Here is a 19,440-nt window from a genome sequence, read left to right on the forward strand (position 1 = left end):
TGGTGATATGTTACCGAAACGTCACTAGGATGGAAAGATATTGGCTTGGGTTATCGAGGAATGTAACATCTTCTATTAATCTTTTGTAAATTTACAATCTAGATCATGGCAAGTTAATTATTAACAAAATCTCGGGAAAGAATGTCCATCGGTTAGTTTGAAGCCTTCCCTTCATCGACCAGGACACACAATTGGAAATCACAAGAAATCGAATGTGAAACTGGTAATGCAAATGAAGTCAATTTTAATTTAAAAAGCACGTGTGAAACAATTGTTACAATGGTGTGCGATTCGAAATGAAATTGAAATGTTTGAATTCATGATTAAAGTGGTAGGAAAATGGAAATGACACTGATTTTGCAATTTAAAAACAAAGAGATTTTAAATTGCAGTGTTTTTAAGTCACAGTAAAAATGAAAATTAAACACAAAATTAAGTTGTATTTCGTTTTGGCGATGTGAAACGCTAGCATGCAATTTGAAATAGCAGTAAGCAATTTGAAACACCTATGCAATTTGAAACACCAGTGTGCGATTTGAAATACTAGTCTACAATTTGAAATACTAGTACGCAATTAAAAATACTAGTATGCGATTCGAAATACCAGTATGCAATTTGAAATACTCGTCTGCAATTTGAAATACCAGTATGCAATTTGAAATACCAGTGTGCGATTTGAAATACTAGTGTGTGATTAAAAACACCAGGTATGCAATTTGAAATACCAGTCTGCATATTACAATACTAGTATGCAATTTTAAATTATACTAGCTTGACATTTGAAAGACTAGTATTCAATTTGAAATGCTGGCTTGCAATTTAAATACTAGTATGCGATTCAAAAATCAAAGAGAAATTAAATCTAAAGGAGCAGTATGTTGAAAGTCAATAAAAGCTTATGATTGACTTTATTGGCATCTTAAAGTAGTATGCACGTCGAAAGTGAAAGACTTCAATTTTTGCTGAAACTTCCCTCAATGAAACTTTCAATCATTCTGCCACCAAATCATGAATAAAAGGTGTCATGTCACCGTGCAAAGTTTTGCACTAGATAAACAAATTACCTAACATTTATTGATACTTGACATTCAAAATGGCCGCCATCCCTGTGTTAACTCTATGGGGAAAACAGCATTTCCGATTTTTGAAAAACTAAGACAGTAAAAGCATTTTTACAGCAAAAAAAAAACTTAAAAATGAGTTCCACAAGTGGTAGACAAGAAAAGTACAGACAGAACTTACGCGCCTGAAAATATGTCTCAGATGCGCATTCTACCTTAAGATACTTTTCCAGTATTTTTGTTCAATTTGAAGCGTACAGTTTCTTGGCTTTCTGCCAAGGTCATGTCGGAATGCCTAGGGTTCAACTCATCAACACAGCTTCTATGTGTGTGCCATGTCCTATTGATGTCATACTGAGGGCTTGATTTAAGTTTGGAATGCATATTATATATATTGCACAATGCGAAAAACGCTACTCTTTACAGTTAAACATACTTTAGCGAGACGTACGCACACAAGATGCACTTGTATCTGAAAGTATTCAAAAAGTTACAGCTGCAGTGTTGTCCCTTTCATTCTGTTTGAAATGGACATGGAAAGCAACGTCCAAATCAAAATGAAATGGATTTACTGTTCAAGAAACTTTAAGGAAAATCAGAGTGAAAACAGTCCAACGTTTACATTGAAATTTAGAATCCAAGTGCTATGAAAAACAAGCCATGGAACAGTTGCAGGTACAGCAGGACTGTAGAGCGTTAACAATAGGGTGGCAGGTCAAACGATAGGGGTGACTGAATACGCTGAGGACAACAACTTCTATTGAAAGACCCGAGGTCGCTACACGGTGACATAAAGTACATTTCAAGTTCCTGAAAAAAAGATACTGAAGTAAGTTTTACTTTCTCTAAAGTTTCTTATCTGAATCGAATTTTATGGATGTTCAAAAGTGTCTCGAATATTTGCAACAGAATGCAGAGATGTGTTGGGCATATAATTTGACGTAGCTCTGGGTGCAGGTGTGTCTGTGTCCAGGGACTTGGTACAAGGTGGTATCTCTTTCGCATGTGGAGGCACTATGTTGGCAATGTGTAAATGTTGTGGATTACGGTCCAAAGCGTACACTTATTTGAACTACTATTTGTGTTGGCAAGAAGTTGCAATCAAAATAAATTGGACAACGGCAAAACCGTTGTACTAGGTAAGAAAAACGGTCCAGACAATGAGATAATACGTCCATTTGTCTTGTTTCGACCTCGATACGCTATTGGCATCACAGAGAAGTGGTGTACGTCAGCGAAAGCTGAATATATGTGTGTTATTTGACAACAAGTTCGTTGAAAACAATTGTGACCAAAAGTAGAGACAGTGTAAAACTATAGGCTTATGGGTCGACACTCAGCCGATATCAATCTAAACTTTCATACGAGATACACAGTGTGTTGATTGTGAATATACTCGAGTTGCTTATAGTCCATGGAAAGGTCGACCTCACCTTCAATTGACCCTTTTTAGTTCGCTCAAGGACGGAACTTCCGACAGGGTGACGGCGTTCCGGCTCTCGGCTATGAGAAGGTCTGTACCGGGGACTGAGATTGGCACTACATGGCGGTGGTATTATATGGCTAAGACAGTAACTTGACCATTTACACAACGAATAATAATGCAGGAGAACAGACTGGATAAAAATTTAAATTGATTTAGGAAACCTTAAATTTTTTCAAGGATGGGTTCAGGGACATGGGGGGATTGTGCAGGAGAAGAGTGAAATTTTTCAGTATATAGTTTACGCGGGTCATACTTTATATTTATTGCATGGGACTGTGGCAATGAGGACGAAATTGAGCGAAACGTACAAGCAGTCATAGACCCTGGAACTAAGAGTGAAATGGAACATGGTTTTACTTTGTATGGAAATCTATGAACAATACAATACGATTCTACCTGAAACAGTGCTGGTTATAATGGTATACATGTAGCAAACAATACAAATACCAGCTTTTAAGCATTGTTGAGAAGATTAACAAATTGGCTAATGCTGTCAATTTGCCACTACTTGCGTTAAGCACAAAAATCTACAGCATGCAATTAGCATAAATCGATGTACCTTTGAAATGACAGGATATGAATATAGTCTGGTTCCCTGACCCGTTTCTACCGCTGGCTGCGCTGCTCACGAAAATAGGTTCAGGTATGGGCTAATGTTTCGGTCAAAATTTTGACTGCATATTAATGACCACTGGACCTGAAAAGATCATGTTATCACCTCATCTTTACCTGAAAAGATCATGTTATCACCTCATCTTTACAGTGGCAAGCTGGGGAAGTAGATCTCATTGGAAACATCAAGCCTTGAAGTTGTTTGCACGACTTCACTTTTAAGTCTCAGAATCTGTTCATCTACGATGGTATTTAGTGGTGAAATGACGATTATCGTCTATGATTTTTTCTCGGACGTGACCTGTTGAACTTGGTGACCTTTGACATGTACGCCAATGACTCAAAAATAAATGAATTTTTGTTTTTCATTCAATATCGACATAGGATGCTTGGTTCGGGAAACTATGGAGGTAAAATGACTCCATGGCATACGAAACCTAAATTCGAAGGTAGCTCCAAATTAATAATGAATTCAACGCAATCACTGCTCTCGTCCTATTGACCAATGATAGCCATGCCTACAATAGCCCATACCTGACCCTATTTTCATTAGCAGCGCAGCTAGCCGTAAAGATGGGTCAGCGAACCAGACTAGATATGATACAATCTTGATCTCGCGAGAGCATGAATGTTCCCAGCCCGTTAAATATCGCTAGATAATATGGTAACTTACCCAGGAAGTGGTTGACTTGGTCGAATTCTTCTGCCCCATACTACAGAAATCCTTAGCGACCACTCTAAAATATATAATCACGTTGACATATTTTCGTGCACTGGGATGACAAAGACTACGGTTTGCAATCTGTTTTTTGCGAAGAAATCGATAGAAACACATTGATATATGATAAACATAATTAACAGACTTGTATAATTTCAAACATCAATGCCTGAAACAACAAGGATGTTTGAGCATGCGCCATGCACGGCATCCAGTCGCGTATCAAATATGCAGCTACTTTTGAACTACTTAAGAGCCACTTTAAAACCAAGAATAAGGAGTATTCTTCATGTTGGATTTGCTAAGGAATAAACCTCGATTGCGTCGACAAGGCTAAAGTAATGACATCCCTTCACGAGAAATATTTTTAAAAATCCCAGAGAAATGTACGTGGCAGCTGTAACCACTGCTTGCTTTTCATAAAGCCTTGGTTAATTTTAAATTCTGTTATTTTCGCTCTGTAAAGCAATGGCATCAAAGGTCATCCTAGTAACCGGTGGCACTGGATTGGTTGGCAAAGCGATTGAGAAAGTCGCCAAGGAAGAGGCCAGGTCAGACGAGAAATGGGTGTTTGTGTCTTCAAAAGATGCTAATCTCGAGTGAGTATAATTCTAGACTAAATCAATTGCTTCTCACTTTGTGAAATCACTTCATCTGCGTTGAAATCCAGAGTTTCCACAAGCAACATGGCATTGGACGAAGCCATTGTGATGGAAGGGTTAGTAATCACAAACTTACACGCAGTTTGATAGAATGTATGCCAGTTGACCAAGAATTAATTCGGTCTGCGATGTTTCGGTTTTCATCGATGTACCTGTGCATGGAAATTTGTGATACGAAATATCCTATAATATGACATACATATTGTTTATTTGCATCTTTGCTTTACTTTGTCATGTTTATGAACAGATTAGAAGCTGATACTCTGGCACTCTTTGAGAAACACAAACCAACCCATGTTATCCACCTGGCGGCCATGGTTGGAGGACTTTTTCGAAATATGGCTCACAACATCGACTTTTTCGTGAGTACTCATGGAGAATTCACAAAGTTAAAATTTCTATTTGAATCATGCATTTCGATGATTTAACACATAGTTGACAATATCATTGCATAGTTGTCCTAAGGTAGAACGCGCCTCGGGGACAGATATTCGGACTCTCAAACTTTTACAATTTCTTTCTGATCTACCCCTCTTTGGGGCTTATTTTAAACCTCTTTGTGTAAGAAAAATTTTCATAGTTTTAAATTTTCTTAAATCGACAACTTTATATTTCTCTGTAGAGTTAACACAGGGATAGCGGCCATTTTGGATTTCAAATATCGGTAAATCTTGGGTTATTTGTTTCTGTAGTATCAAAATTTGCACGGTGACCCCTGATTTTTATTCTTGATTTTGAAAAAGTATAGTGGAAAGATTCATTGAGGAAAGTTAGAGCAAAAATTTAAGTTTTTCACTTTCGAGGCGCAGATTACCTTAAAGAAGCTTTCATCGTACATTCAGTCACAACAACACTGAAATGATTCTGCAAGAATTGTCTTTTTAACTTGTAGTTTGAGAGATTCTTCCATCATCAGCAAAATTACCTCACACTTATGATATACACGCTTATGATATAATGTAACTTGTGTGCCCATTACTGGATTTCAGTTTCTAATCACTGGAAGAGGTGAAATTCTTTCAAGAATTTTATCGTGGCACAGATGCTGTAAACATTGAAATGCGCCATACCAGTTTCAAACGTGACGTTCCGGGATGTTACTTCGTTTGCATTTTTTGTCATGATAAGTTATTCAGCAAGCCACTTTTGTCACCTGATGGAAATGACAATTCGTTGTTACTTCCAATGGGTAATGGCCTCACGGTTATTTGCATAATGAATTAATCCTAACCATCGTCGTCAAAAACTCCACCCCTCGAAGTTCACGTACGCCTGCAATATACTGTGTTTTATAACACATTTCATTCACAGTCATGCATAAGTACGTACCAATCACAAAACTTGCGCAAATGTTGCATATAATCCGAGAAATTTCTCGACTATCCTTTCCCTTGGCCGCAGACAACATCTTTGTATACATTGCCGTCCGCACTTGCGCAAATGTCGTTTTTGAAGTAAGCGGGCATCAGTTGTCGAGACTGATGCCTGGCAGGCAACAGTTCAAACAATTGATGCCTGATAACATCATTTACGTGGATCAGCGCCAAAACATCTTAAGAACGCATCCCATGTGACTATCAGAGAACACAGAATGCAGATGATGTGTGTTATAAATGCTATTGATGTTCATGTAACGTTGAACAAATCTTGTATATAATGTTAGTCTTGACAATTCATTTGCGTGTCTGTGGCATATGCTATCACATTTATAGTATATAGTAACGACAAAAAGTTATATAAAATGCTTTTCAAACATACAGGAGGAATTAACTTACGCCACGTTTTCTGTATTTGCTCAACAGCGTGTCAATATGAGAATAAACGACAATGTCTTGCACTGTTGTTTCAAGTACAATGTCAAGAAATGCGTGTCGTGCCTTTCAACAAGTGTGTTTCCCGCCAATAGTACATATCCGGTGGACGAGACCATGATATACGATGACGTGCCCCACGAGTCTGAATTCGGATTTTCCTTTGCTAAGCTTATGATTGATGTGCTAAACCGGTAGGTAGACAACAAAAAGAAAATTACACTGGTCTAAACAGAAACAGGAACAATATATAAGACTACTTCAAGATATAAGAAAAAGTTTAGGGTCATGGAAAACTTAATAAAAATGAAATGAAAAAGTCCACAATATACTGACACGACGAGATATTCTCTCATTAAAACATGGTGCTTACTCGTTTGAGCGATATATTGACTCGTTATTTCGACATATATTCATGAAGATATACATGTAATTAAAAAATATTTTGAATACAAAACTTGGTCTTGTAGCATATCATCTCAATCAGTGTAGTTTATAGGGAATTTTAAATCATGTATGATATAAAATTAATTATGTTTTACAGTCACTGACTTCACCTTGCATGCTTTGCTCCTTTTCCATTTGACATCATCGTTGCGGAACACATCTCGGTCTGCTGCCACTGCAGAGGCTATCACCGGCAACACAACTGTAACTTTACATCGGTTATTCTTAGTAACGTCTTCGGCCCTCACGACAATTTTAACCTTGAGGACGGACATGTCATACCTGGACTGATTAACAAGGCATACCATTCAAAAAGTAACGTATTCATTCGTTCACCTTGACTGAAACGATGCATTGCGATACACCAAAAATTTAGTTTCACGTTCGCATCGTGAATCGAACGTTATCAACAACTGTCTTTCATTATCAAGATATAATTCTACACTGACTTAATCCATCCATCAGATAATTAATCGATCAATGAATAATCAATCAATCAAATCAATAACCAGTCAGTCGATTTATTTACATATATATTTTATTTCTTTGCTTTTCCTTTGACCATGTCCTCATCATCTAAATTTTCAAAAAAAAAATTGTACCTAACGTTGTCCTAAGATACATGTTCAGTAATGTTTGAAATGTTGCTGTCTTGCAGTGAATAACAAGCCATTCGTCATCTGGGGCACAGGATCCCCTCGTCGTCAATTCATCTACTCTCTAGACTTAGCCAGACTGTTCATCTGGGCTCTGCGTGAGTATGATGACGTATCTCCCATCATCCTGGCAGTCGATGAAGAAGATGAAGTGTCTATCAAGGAGGTTGCTGAGATGGTGGTTGAAGCCATCGGCTTTCAGGGTGAAGTTATTGTATCCTTGTGGAATAGCGAGCTCAGTCTTGTATTCACGAACTTGAAATGGCTCTGGATTATCCATTTCATTAAAGGTATACAGTCACCTGTAATCTAAATATGCCCATATATGGTAAAAGGGGCGTTCCTTGGTATTCAAAATGCCCACGTAAGGGCGCTGTTTTTAAAAAGAGGCCACCCGCTTAAAATCTGTGATTGGTTAGATTTTGTCATTCCATGGTAATTGTGGCAAAATTGGAACATGTGACAGTATACATAAACGCTGATGTTGATCAACTAGCAACCATCATTAAAACAGAAGCTTGAACATACATCTGAATAATTATAATAGAAGTAGCCAAAAGTAAATGTATTAAACCAGTATATCCAATGATTTCGGTACACCTATGCAACGGTAATGTTGACGTCCTTTGCAAGACAATATATTTAAACATGTTTTGAGCGTTCACACAATCTCAAAGAAAGCCATTTCTTTCCCTTATGTTGACCTCAATAGCTTGCCTTAGATGCTTTAGCTGGTATTCAAGCATTAGAGTCAGAGGACAACCTGGAAAAATGAAGGCTTCTCGGTGGATGATTTAATATGGATGTGTGTAGTCGTGACAATATTCCTCATTTGTAAATGACACGTATTTGTAATTCCCCCTGGTCCCTATTGGATAGCTTTCTAAAATAGAAGGACACCTTATTCAATATGTAGGCCTAATGTTCACTGCACTTAACATTATAATAAGCATGACACCAGTAAGTCGGATGGGCAGTTCAGGAAAACGGCAAATAATGCAAAATTAAGGAAATACTTGCCTGATTTCAAATTCACGCCTACCAAACAAGGTAAGTGTTGAAACAGTATCATAATTTCAAACATCATAATTGTACTAATTAACTCAGAGAGCGCCCTCGGTGGCGTATTTTTTGTAGCGATTCTTTGATAGTCTCAAGTTTAGGGTAGTGCTCGCCTCGTAATTAAAACTTAAATTTTCGCTCAAACTTTCCTCAAGCAAACTTTCAACCGTTCTTTTTCAAAATCAAGGATAAAAATCGGGGGTCACATCGCAGATTTTGTCCTAGAGAAACGATTTACCCAATATTATCGATATCTGAAATTCAAAATGGCCGCCATCCCTTCGTGATCTATTTTTGACTTGCCGATTGCACAACCTTTAATTTTTAACACCAGGACTGGTTTCACATCTTGTATTTCAGCGATCAAAGAGACGGTAGACTGGTTCATCGAAAATTATGACCTTGCGAAGAAGTAACTGCCTGCAAAGTTTACACATGAAAAGGACAGTGCAAACTTACAGTGCTCGTCGGCGTCTTAACCTTCACATCATCATCATCATCACCTATGTTGTCGTCATTTTTGCCGCGTTACCGGATGCCACTTGTCATCTTAATCCTTTGATGATCTATAGATTAATAAATCACCATGTGTTTACTAAGAAACGCAATAGCTTGTACAATTAGCTATAGTCATAATACTTAAAACGTTACGTTGACAGAGACTAAATATGTGTACAGTACAAAAATTTTCGAAAAATATCTTTATTTTTGTGAATTAGAAAAACAAGGAAAAAAGGAGGGGCAAGATAATCTTGCCGTGGTCGGCTTTGACTCCTGATCTGCCCCTACAGCTCTTGCTACTACAGGGTGAGCTAGAAACTGTACGTCGCAATCAATTGTTATATCGGTTCGTCAGAACTGTACAGTAATCCAGAATGGGCCAATATAGGGTAACTTTGAAAAGAATCCTTCACGTATTAGAGTTATTTATCCATTACAAAACGTGAAATCAGTAAACCTTTCAAGCATTTTCATTTCTGAAAAGCCAAATGACTCATAGACATGAAGCACTATGAATATATGCAGTTTTGTCAAAGGTTAAAATTGCACACTACGATTTTTACTTTCTATGTTCTATTTTCATAAATGTATACACCTGTGTAAAATGTGCAAAAGGTGCTTGAGAAACGTAACATTCGCATTTTGTACACGGTTGTGGCTTGTAGACACTATTCCTGGATGTTTTCCGACTTATTATTTTGATAATAAAGAATGTTTTGTTGTAAATAGCATCGATTGAGCCGTCTTTCTTTCCATCTGTGTGTTCAATATTTTGTACGTTTTTCTTCAACGTTTATGGCAGCACCGATCCATTCTATTTTCTAGGTTTCGATATCGTCATAATTACACCTTTGTCATAAATTATGGTTTCATTAAATCGCACGAAATGTGCGGTATGGCTTAAGAGACAATCATTCAGAAATTAACCTGACATCGTAGATGACAAAGTCCCTACTGAGTTTAAGGATTTAGCGGGTATTATTGACAGTGATGTGTACCAGAATATTAATAATTTTGAGCGACCCTACTTTTCCCTCCACTACTTGCAACTGAAAATGATAATTTCTGTCCAGCAGTGAACACCAACTCATGTCAACTTCAAACGGCATTTCAGGACAACATGCATTTGCCAACCCGAATGTGATGCTTCTAGAAAATTATACCAGGTTTATTTGTGAGCCAGGTGTCGAGGTATGTGAAAAAAGGGGAATGAACTAGTCTCAGCCTGGAAGATTCGAGTGGTGGTGCTGTTCATAAGCATATAGGATTTTCGGTATGCGGAAATAATGTTTTGATACGAATTATCCCTTTTCATAGCACCATGAAGACTGTTACAGTATAAATAGCGGAAAAGGAAAACGGAGGACAATGCAATAGTGTTTTGGACATGAAAAAAATAAATCAAGCAGCTACTAAAACTATGTGTATACGTGTGTAAGAGTGTATTATGCCACTACAAAGTTTGATGAACTTGGTCCTGACTTGTCAGACTGGACGTCTGGACATGCGAAAAGGCGCCTTTAAGTCACATTGGATCATTTCGTTAAACAAATTAATATGCATAATTATGGCACAGTGACGTTCACTATCCTTTTATACCAAGCATGAGTGGAATGTCATGTCCAAGAAATAGCAACGATACTCCGACGGACATACACGTGACAATCAAGCTGTATGTGGGACACATTCCCGACGGGGACTTAGCAAGGACATTGAGTTCAAAGGCAGTGCAATTGTCTTTGGGAATGTTCTTCGTTTGTTTGTTGTTGTGACATCGTCCTTAACATTTTCGACTCAGGCCGCTTCTTGAGTTCTATTTGTCTTTCGGGATTCATAAATAGACATAGCAAATGTAGCGTTTGCTGGATGATTTGTGAGACAGATTCAGATTCAGATTCATGTCTATGAGACAGATTCAGCGGCTCATTCCTACAACGCTTAAAAACGTCCATCTGACGTGACACGCGCCAGCTGCTGCCATCGACGTCACAAATATATATGCAGTGATTCAAAAAACCTGCAAGCCTTTGAATTCTTATACGGAAACCATAGCGATATTACAATTGCATCGAAATACTACAGCACCTGCCACAGGTAAGAAGACGATGCTGAGTCTCAAAGTTCTTGTTTTGCTGGGATTTTACAAACACAAGACTACAACAGGTCTAGTCAAAGTTCGCATCGATGCCAGGCAAATATGTAAAACAACGTATAAATTTTCTGATCTTTTTGCATCTGTGTCTTTAAGCACTGAAGCCTTGCGCGTTACGTGGAATTTGAAAATGGTATTTTAACAGACCAGAGTGACTCATTTACCTGTAAATTGAGAGACACATTATTCTGTTCACATGCAGGCTAGGGATGTGATTAAATTCTATGAAATATGAAAAAACCGATATTAACAGTTATTGTCATGCATTAGGGGTGGCAGGATTCTCCATGGCGAACACTCTCGTTGCACAAGCTGCGCGTCTGGAGCGCCAGTAGCTATACTGCACTACATTATAACGTCAATTATAACAGTATGGTAACAGTTAATTTTTTTTTTAATATTTCACAGACATATCACACCCCTAATCCGCCTGTGTGCTGTTTCTGAGTTCTGAATATGGCACCCGAGGTGGTCTTGGTCACTGGTGGTACTGGGTTGATCGGCAAAGCCATTGAGAAGGTGGCAATTGAAGAGGCCAGGCCAAATGAGAGATGGGTGTTTGTGTCGTCTAAAGATGCTAATCTTGTGTGAGTAATGTCCGTAAAAACCAAATCTTATGTTTCCATCCTTAATAGCTTGACAGTATTTCTGTATGCTAATATCTATCAGACGCTAGGCATGCGGTTAATAAAAAGACCATAGGCATGCTGTTTATATATAGTAGAAAGGTCAGGATATATCATCAAAACATTCCTTTCATAAGATAGTATGCACCTCGGAAGTGAAAGACAAACTTTCGCTCAAACTTTCCTTAATGAAACGTTAAGCCATTCTCTTACTAAATCAAAAATAAAAATTGGAGGTCACCGTGCAATGTTCGCACTAGAGAAACAAATAACCAAAGATTTACCGATATTTAAAATTCAAAATGGCCACCATCCCTGTGTTAACTCTATGGAAACAAAATTCGAATTTCGAAAAACTAAGCCGATGAAAAGTTTTCTTTCACCCAGAGCTTTAAATGAACCGCCACACGTGGTATATCAGAAAAGAATTGTAAAAGTTTGAGAGTCCGAATATCTGTCCCCGAGTATTCTCCTGGTTACACGCAATCACACACATAACAAGAGGAGGAGTTAAACGTAATGATTCATACTTGCAGTTTTGAATCTGTCTTCACAGTCTTTGCAACGTACGTCATTTCCTTTCATTTTCCAGATCAGAGTCAGAGACAGTGGCGCTGTTTCAGAAGTACAGACCTACGTATGTTATACATCTGGCAGCAGCGTCGGGTGGGCTCTTTCGCCATCTACAGTCAACTCTTGATTTTTTTGTGAGTATGAAGCACCCTGACGACATTCTATCCAGACTACATGCAGCATGTCGACGTGCTAGTCTTGGCAGAATGTAGTCGCTAATAAATGATGCGTATAAAATATGTATGTATGAACGCACGCATGCAGTTATGCACGCACGTGCGTTCACATACGTATATGTGTTGTATTGTATTGTATTGTATTGTATTGTATTGTATTGTATTGTATTGTATTGTATTGTATTGTATTGTATTGTATTGTATTGTATTGTATTGTATTGTATTGTATTGTATTGTATTGTATTGTATTGTATTGTATTGTATTGTATTGCATTGTATTGTATTGTATTGTATTGAACATACGGATGAACATAAAACGATTAAAAACGGACATAAGATTATAGGTTATTATGACCTCCTGTTTGGGTCATGCGAAAACTCACTGACAATATATATAACATGCGATATATTTTTACGTATTTGTTCAACAGCGGAGCAATATGAAGATAAATGACAATGTTTTGCAGTGTTGTTTCAAGTACAATGTCAAGAAATGTGTTTCGTGCCTTTCAACAAGTGTGTTTCCAGCCGATAGTACATATCCGGTGGACGAGACCATGATTCACCATGGCGTACCCCACGACTCTGAATTCGGTTTTTCCTTTGCTAAACTGATGGTCGACGTAATGAACCAGTAAGTAACCAAAACGGCAAAAGGAGAGAAAAGTACCAAAATAACAGGAAGGGAAAATAACCATAATGATGCAAAAAAATGAAATAGCAGTAGATTATATAATAGATTTATGAGAGGAAATAAATTAGATGCTGAGTAGCTTCTACTATCTCGTTATAGAGATTTAATATTTTTATTTTTCTATACCTAAATTGCTCTTTTGGATTTTCACATTGGTAAGTTTTTGACGTAGAGAGTTTGATAAGGCCAAATAAAAAAAAAAAGCTTTTTAAGCACATGCGTTTCCGGTAACCCGATCTATCCTGGGAAAACTCTCCGTTCCGATACATTAACTTTCGAAACAAATAGTAAATCCTCTAGATTTTATGGGTCTCAGCAAACAAAAACAAAAATAAACAAAAACAATTCCTCCGACCTAACAGTCCAAATTTTCAGATGCGTGTTACCGGAAGCACATCTATTCTTATTTAGCATATGATATGGTAAATCAATTTAAGGAAAAATATGAGATGCAGACTAGTTGTCTTTCTACCGACTATCTCATTATATTATTTTTTTTATTTTTCGATACCCAAAATGACTCTCCTTGGTTAAATTCACATTAGTCAGTTTTATGCATAAAGAGTTACTTTGGACAGTAACTCTTGTCGCCTATTAAATATCAAAATATGCTGACCTCGCTTTTTCTTAATTTTTCATTTTCATGTTTACGTCATTATTGCGAAAATAATAATGGACCGTTGCCATGGCTGCCAGCTGTTATCACCAGGAGTACAATTGCAACTTTACCTCGGTAATTCTCACCAACGTCTTTGGACCGCACGACAACTTTGACCTTGAAGACGGACACGTCATAGCTGGACTGATTGACAAGGCATACCATTCGAAAAGTAATTTTCTCATGTGTTAATCTAGATTGAAGCGACGCATTTCGAGAAAGGAAAATTTATATTTGCACTCACGTTTCGCGAGTGAAATGTTTAAGTCAATCTCTTTTATGATCAAGGTCGAAATCAGTGCATATCGATTCATTAAATGAAACGATCATTCCATCGACCAAATAATTAGTAAATCAATTTAGTTGCTTGTCCGTTCGTTCATTTACTAATGCAGACAAATTTGCACTTGACGATATCCATCCGTGTGTCTCTCTTCCAGGGGATAACAAGCCATTCGTCATCTGGGGTACAGGATCCCCTCGTCGTCAGTTCATCTACTCTCTAGACTTAGCCAGACTGTTCATGTGGGTCCTGCGTGAGTATGATGAAATATCTCCCATCATCCTCTCTGTTGATGAAGAAGACGAAGTGTCTATCAAGGAGGTTGCTGAGATGGTGGTTGAAGCTATGAACTTCCAGGGTGAAATTATTGTATCCTTCGTGTCTTCTCAAGCCAGATATAATATCGTGTTAGATCTCATCGGGAGAAAAAATGGGAAAGAAGAAAGAAAGAAAGAAAGAACCAAACACACGTCGATAACCTTGATTTAACAAGTCATCGTTGATGACACAGTCCCTGCTTGTCCATTTTGTTATAATCTTTGGTGTCTAGGTAGCTGTAGTCTAGGTAGCTGTGGAATGACATTGATGCAACGGGAGCATCAGGCCTGTGACTTGCATAATAAAGTAATCTGAGGAACGTTCAATAAATGACTCATCTCTGCCGTAATGACCACTCAAGGAACTTTTGATTACATCACATAACGATGCCCTTACTGCCTCCAGTGTCGTGATTGGCACATACTATACACATGGTTTGGTGGAATTTTCGAAATGGTATGGGATCGGGTATGTTGTTGTAATCAGCCATTTCGGATCATATAATGAAACAAATTAATGTGCACAAGAATGCAGCCATAGTACTTTATCCTCGTATCACGTTTGAACAAAATCAGTCCATCGAGGGACAGTGACCTATGTTTATGTTTCAAAGACATAAAAAAATCACACCAAAATTTAAATCAAATGGCTGTCTATTGACCATATGGATCATAGCACAAATTAGTAGACATGCATATGTATGCCATAGCACTTTATCTTTGTACCAAGTCTCAACAACATTGAGTAAAGAATATTTGCATATGATTAAGCCTAAAGACATGAAAAAATCCAAAAATGACCATCTGACAGCGATATTGGAAAAAAATGACAATCTGGCAGCCATATTGGAACATGTCACGAAGTAAATTGACATGTGCGATCTTTGTGCCAAGTTTGGACAAAATGGGTGTGATGACCTTTGAATTATGATTGAAAGACATGCAAAATTCCAACAAAATGGCAGTTCTGCAGCCATATTTGATCCTATCCCAAGCTTAATTGATACATGCATATGTATGCCATAGTGCTCTGCCTTTGTGCCAAGTTTGAACCAAATCGGTTCAAGGATGTTTGAGTTATGGTTCAAAGACATGAAAAAATGCAAAAAACTGGCCGCCTGTTGGCCATATTGGATCATATCACAAAATAAATTGGTGTTCATATGAAGGGCATAATGTTTTGCTTTTGTGCCAAATTTGAACAGAATCGGTTCAAGGATGTCTGAGTTATGGTTCAAAGACATAAAAATCGCAACAAAATGGCCGCCTCACGCCCATATTGGATCGTATCGCAATATAATTCGACATGCATATGTAGGACATAGTGTTATGCCTTTGTGTCAAGTTTGAACAGAATCGGTTCAAGGATCTTTGAGTTATGGTTCAAAGACACGAAAAATCGCACACAAAATGGCCGCCTCGGGCCATATTGGATTGTATCACAAAATAATTTGACATGCATATGTAGGCCATAGTGTTATACCTTTGTGGCAAGTTTGAACAGAATCTGTTCAAGGATGTCTGAGTTATGGTCCAAAGACATGAAAAATTGCAACAAAATGGCCGCCACGCGCCCATATTGAAACATATCGCGAAATAATTTGACATGGATATGAAAGCCATAGTGTTATGCCTTTGTGCCATGTTTGAGCAGAATGTGCTCAAGGATGTCTGAGTTATGGTCCAAAGACATGAAAAATTGCAACAAAATGGCCGCCACGCGCCCATATTGAAACATATCGCGAATTAATTTGACATGGATATGAAGGGCATAATGTTATGCCTTTGTGCCCAGTTTGAGCAGAATGTGCTCAAGGATGTCTGAGTTATGGTCCAAAGACATGAAAAATCGCAATAAAATGGCCGCCTCGCGCCCATATTGGATCGTATCACAAATAAATCGACGTGCATCTGTAGGTCATAGTGCTATGCCTTTGTGCCAAGTTTGAACAAAATCAGTTAAGCAGTGTCTGAGAAACTGTTGATGACGGACGGACGGACGGACGGACGGACGGACGGACACACGGACGGGACCCAATCTATAAGTCCCCGCCGGACTTCGTCCGCGGGACTAAAAAGACACGGGGTCCTAATTGTACTTGGAATTATACATGTCATATTGAACTTTGTGCAGGCTTGAGTAAACGGCTCCAAAAAGAGCTCAGCACGCACGTCGCCCCTAAGTCTTTCCGTCATTTCCCCCCTTTCTGTGGAGCAGAGATCAATGATGGAGAAAATAAAGTATTAATGTCAAAATGTGATGAGCTATCTTTTCAAGAATCATTCAAATAACCATAATTCAAGATAATAAAACACATGAAAATAAATTGTTAACTATATTTTCGAAAGCAGACTGACTAACCGTAATTAATATTGAATGAATATAGAAGTATCCGCGCCGTCGCCTCTTTTTTGAAAAAAGCCATGACCAGGAAACGATATTTGGGCCTACATGCACCGATCGTTATACAGAGAACGATGCATACCTTATAAAGATTCACCTTTGATATTGAGTCATCGTTTGGTTTAAATTCTTAAACATTACGTATCAATAATCTTTACATTAATCTGCATCAGCTGTCAGTGTTCTACGTACAAAGTCATGTTGAAATACGACACAGCGTGTATGCCAGTGTATGGTTATGTCAAATTTTATCGTTGACTGTTGATGCAGTACAATTTTGCCAGGACTAGAATTCATTTGTATACATGATATTGCACAGTGTGCAAATGCGTCATGTGTGGAAGGCTGATAATGTGTATTTCAAAATACTTTATGAATAAGAGCTAGTCTAAAAGAAAAATTAAAAACATTTCAAAAGTTAGAGCTATTGTCCCTCTATATACTGTAATAATGCGCTTTAAGGTAAGTGAAAGACTTTAACTTTTGCTCAAACTTTTCACCGTCACAATCAAACCTTCAAGCATTCTCTCACCAAATCAAAGATAAAAATCAGGGGCGAATTTTGGTACTAGCGTAACAAATTACTTATTTACCGATAGTTGAATTCAAAATGGCCGCCATCTCTGTGTTATCTCTATGGGGAAAATAAAATTTTCGACTTTCACAAAACCTAGACGGTGAAAATGTTTCTTACGCCCGAGAACTTTAAAACGAGGCTCAACAAGTAGCAGATCAGAAAAGAATTGTAAAAGTTTGGGAGTCCGAATATCTGTCCGTTCCTCAGCGTGGATCAAGCTCCTCAATTCCTAACGATTATTTTACTTAACGTGCTAAAACCAAAAGCATGATACGACTAAGTCGGATGGACAATTTCGGAGAACGGTAAATAATGCAAAACTGAGGAAATATTTGCCAGATTTTAAATTCACGCCAACCAAACAAGGTAAGGGTAACAAATACATTAATGTCTAAGGCATAATACACACGGAGAGAGATTTTCTCTCAAAATCATACACTTTCTATTTCAAAGATAAAGAATAACGGTTATAGTGGTCTTTTTTGTGGTAATTAAAGTTTATTCCGTCAGAGTTAACAAAGACAATTTTTATATTAATTAATTTTATGTAATTAGCATCTTGAACCTTGACCTTTATACCTTGTAACTGATGTAAATGAAATCTAGAAACTCCAGTATTTAAGTAACATTTCATAAATTCAAATGTGCATGACATCCTTCATAGACTAGTCACAAGTCCACCTTCTGTTGTCTTTTTCACATTTTCAGGAATTAAAGAAACTGCTGAGTGGTTCATCGAAAATTATGACGTCATCAGAAAGTAACTTCCCGTAAATTGAACAAGTGCATGTCCTTATGAATATCTCTTGTTCCTCGCCCCTTGCTCTTCACATCGTCGTCGACTATTTACTCACCGGTATGCTGGATGTTGACCAACTTGATTCCCCCCGGGAAGCTCCCAATATTTTAATATCGGGGGGTGCCGTCCATGTTCACAATATCTTCTAATGAGTATCCCAAAAATATGACCCATTGTTAGAAATTGTCTCGACACTTGAAGTATCCAGTTGCCGAACAGAAGAACCGTCTACCATCATTAATAAATAAAATAACGTCACATTTTGAAATCAGCATTAGTCATAATTATACGTTGGTTCAATAGCGTTCTTTTAATATGATTATGTGCTTACATATTTCTCTGACAAATTACGGTCGCCATCGTTGATTTTGCTCTGATATTGTTTTGTAAGTTTAGTGGACTAAGCTAGTTACCAGACTCCTCATCAGATAATATTTCGACCTGTTCAAAGTAATCAATATGATAATGAGTTTTGCTTCTTTTTACTTGGTTTAACGATCAGAAATCGTAATTTTTTTCCAGGATCATAAAAGTTATCCGCGTTTGTCTCTATAATTCCAGTTTTAAGGTTACCAGATACTAATTAGTGTAAGTTCTTGGAACGAATGAAAAAAGTGGTGAACTCCTATTTTACTTCTGACTGCAACTCTTTTTAAAGCTCAAAAGGATGGTGTATTTTAATACTTTCTTGGTTCTATTTCTAAGTTTCTCTTATCAATATTTTGTATGTGCTATATACTACTAATAAAGAATAAATTACAGTAACTTTGTGTATTGTTTGAATGATACCTGCTTATTCTTCACTCCCGGCCTAAATTATGTTGAAATAGAATATTGGTCTGCATACACAAGGCACTGAGTAAAATATGCCATGTTATTGTTGATAAAAGGACGGTAACCCAGACTGAAAATTGTTTGTCAGCAGTGACGTAAAGAGTTGAACATTTGGCATTTTGGCGTGACGTCTGGGTGGAGCAATAAACACTATATTACAGACAAAACAAATGAAAATAAAAAAACTTTCACAAGTTGACCTTTAAAAAGGTATGGACCGCTTTTCTTGTTATTATCTACAATGTAGCGTCAAATTTGCCGTAGAGTCCCATAGGAGACCAACCTGCGACCTTCTGCGGGTTAATTCACTCAAAATTTCCCTTATCTGGCA

At 37.6% G+C, this 19,440-nt stretch overlaps 2 protein-coding genes across 3 annotated transcripts; both read left to right on the forward strand.

Moving 5' to 3' along the window:
* Positions 1 to 1,773: 1,773 nt before the first annotated feature.
* Positions 1,774 to 9,747, forward strand: LOC139122108 (GDP-L-fucose synthase-like). Its single transcript, XM_070687501.1, has 8 exons — positions 1,774 to 1,890; positions 4,344 to 4,476; positions 4,787 to 4,901; positions 6,342 to 6,544; positions 6,979 to 7,112; positions 7,456 to 7,667; positions 8,404 to 8,503; positions 8,876 to 9,747. The coding sequence occupies exons 2-8, from the start codon at positions 4,346 to 4,348 to the stop codon at positions 8,929 to 8,931; spliced, it is 951 nt and encodes a 316-aa protein (XP_070543602.1). The 5' UTR covers positions 1,774 to 1,890; positions 4,344 to 4,345; the 3' UTR covers positions 8,932 to 9,747.
* Positions 9,748 to 11,001: 1,254 nt separating this feature from the next.
* Positions 11,002 to 19,038, forward strand: LOC139122115 (GDP-L-fucose synthase-like). Of its 2 annotated transcripts, none has more exons than XM_070687522.1 (8): positions 11,002 to 11,110; positions 11,577 to 11,755; positions 12,387 to 12,501; positions 12,975 to 13,177; positions 13,934 to 14,067; positions 14,336 to 14,547; positions 17,743 to 17,842; positions 18,185 to 19,038. In XM_070687522.1, exons 2-8 carry the CDS (start codon positions 11,625 to 11,627, stop codon positions 18,238 to 18,240), a joined length of 951 nt encoding a protein of 316 aa, XP_070543623.1. In that variant the 5' UTR covers positions 11,002 to 11,110; positions 11,577 to 11,624; the 3' UTR covers positions 18,241 to 19,038. The 2 variants fall into 2 exon arrangements, with proteins under 2 accessions (XP_070543623.1, XP_070543615.1); XM_070687514.1 differs by having other exon boundaries at positions 11,065 to 11,128.
* The last annotated feature ends 402 nt before the right edge of the window (positions 19,039 to 19,440 follow it).

The sequence above is a fragment of the Ptychodera flava genome, chromosome 2 (assembly GCF_041260155.1).
Source record: "Ptychodera flava strain L36383 chromosome 2, AS_Pfla_20210202, whole genome shotgun sequence".
Taxonomy (NCBI): domain Eukaryota; kingdom Metazoa; phylum Hemichordata; class Enteropneusta; family Ptychoderidae; genus Ptychodera; species Ptychodera flava.

Coding starts and splice junctions, on each gene's coding strand:
- LOC139122108 (XM_070687501.1), top strand. CDS start 4,346: ATGGCATCAAAGGTCATCCTAGTAACCGGTGGCACTGGATTGGTTGGC. Junction 4,902..6,341: donor CTCACAACATCGACTTTTTC/GTGAGTACTCAT, acceptor TTTGCTCAACAG/CGTGTCAATATGAGAATAAA. Junction 6,545..6,978: donor ATGATTGATGTGCTAAACCG/GTAGGTAGACAA, acceptor CTGCCACTGCAG/AGGCTATCACCGGCAACACA.
- LOC139122115 (XM_070687522.1), top strand. CDS start 11,625: ATGGCACCCGAGGTGGTCTTGGTCACTGGTGGTACTGGGTTGATCGGC. Junction 12,502..12,974: donor AGTCAACTCTTGATTTTTTT/GTGAGTATGAAG, acceptor TTTGTTCAACAG/CGGAGCAATATGAAGATAAA. Junction 14,548..17,742: donor ACTTCCAGGGTGAAATTATT/GTATCCTTCGTG, acceptor TAAAACCAAAAG/CATGATACGACTAAGTCGGA.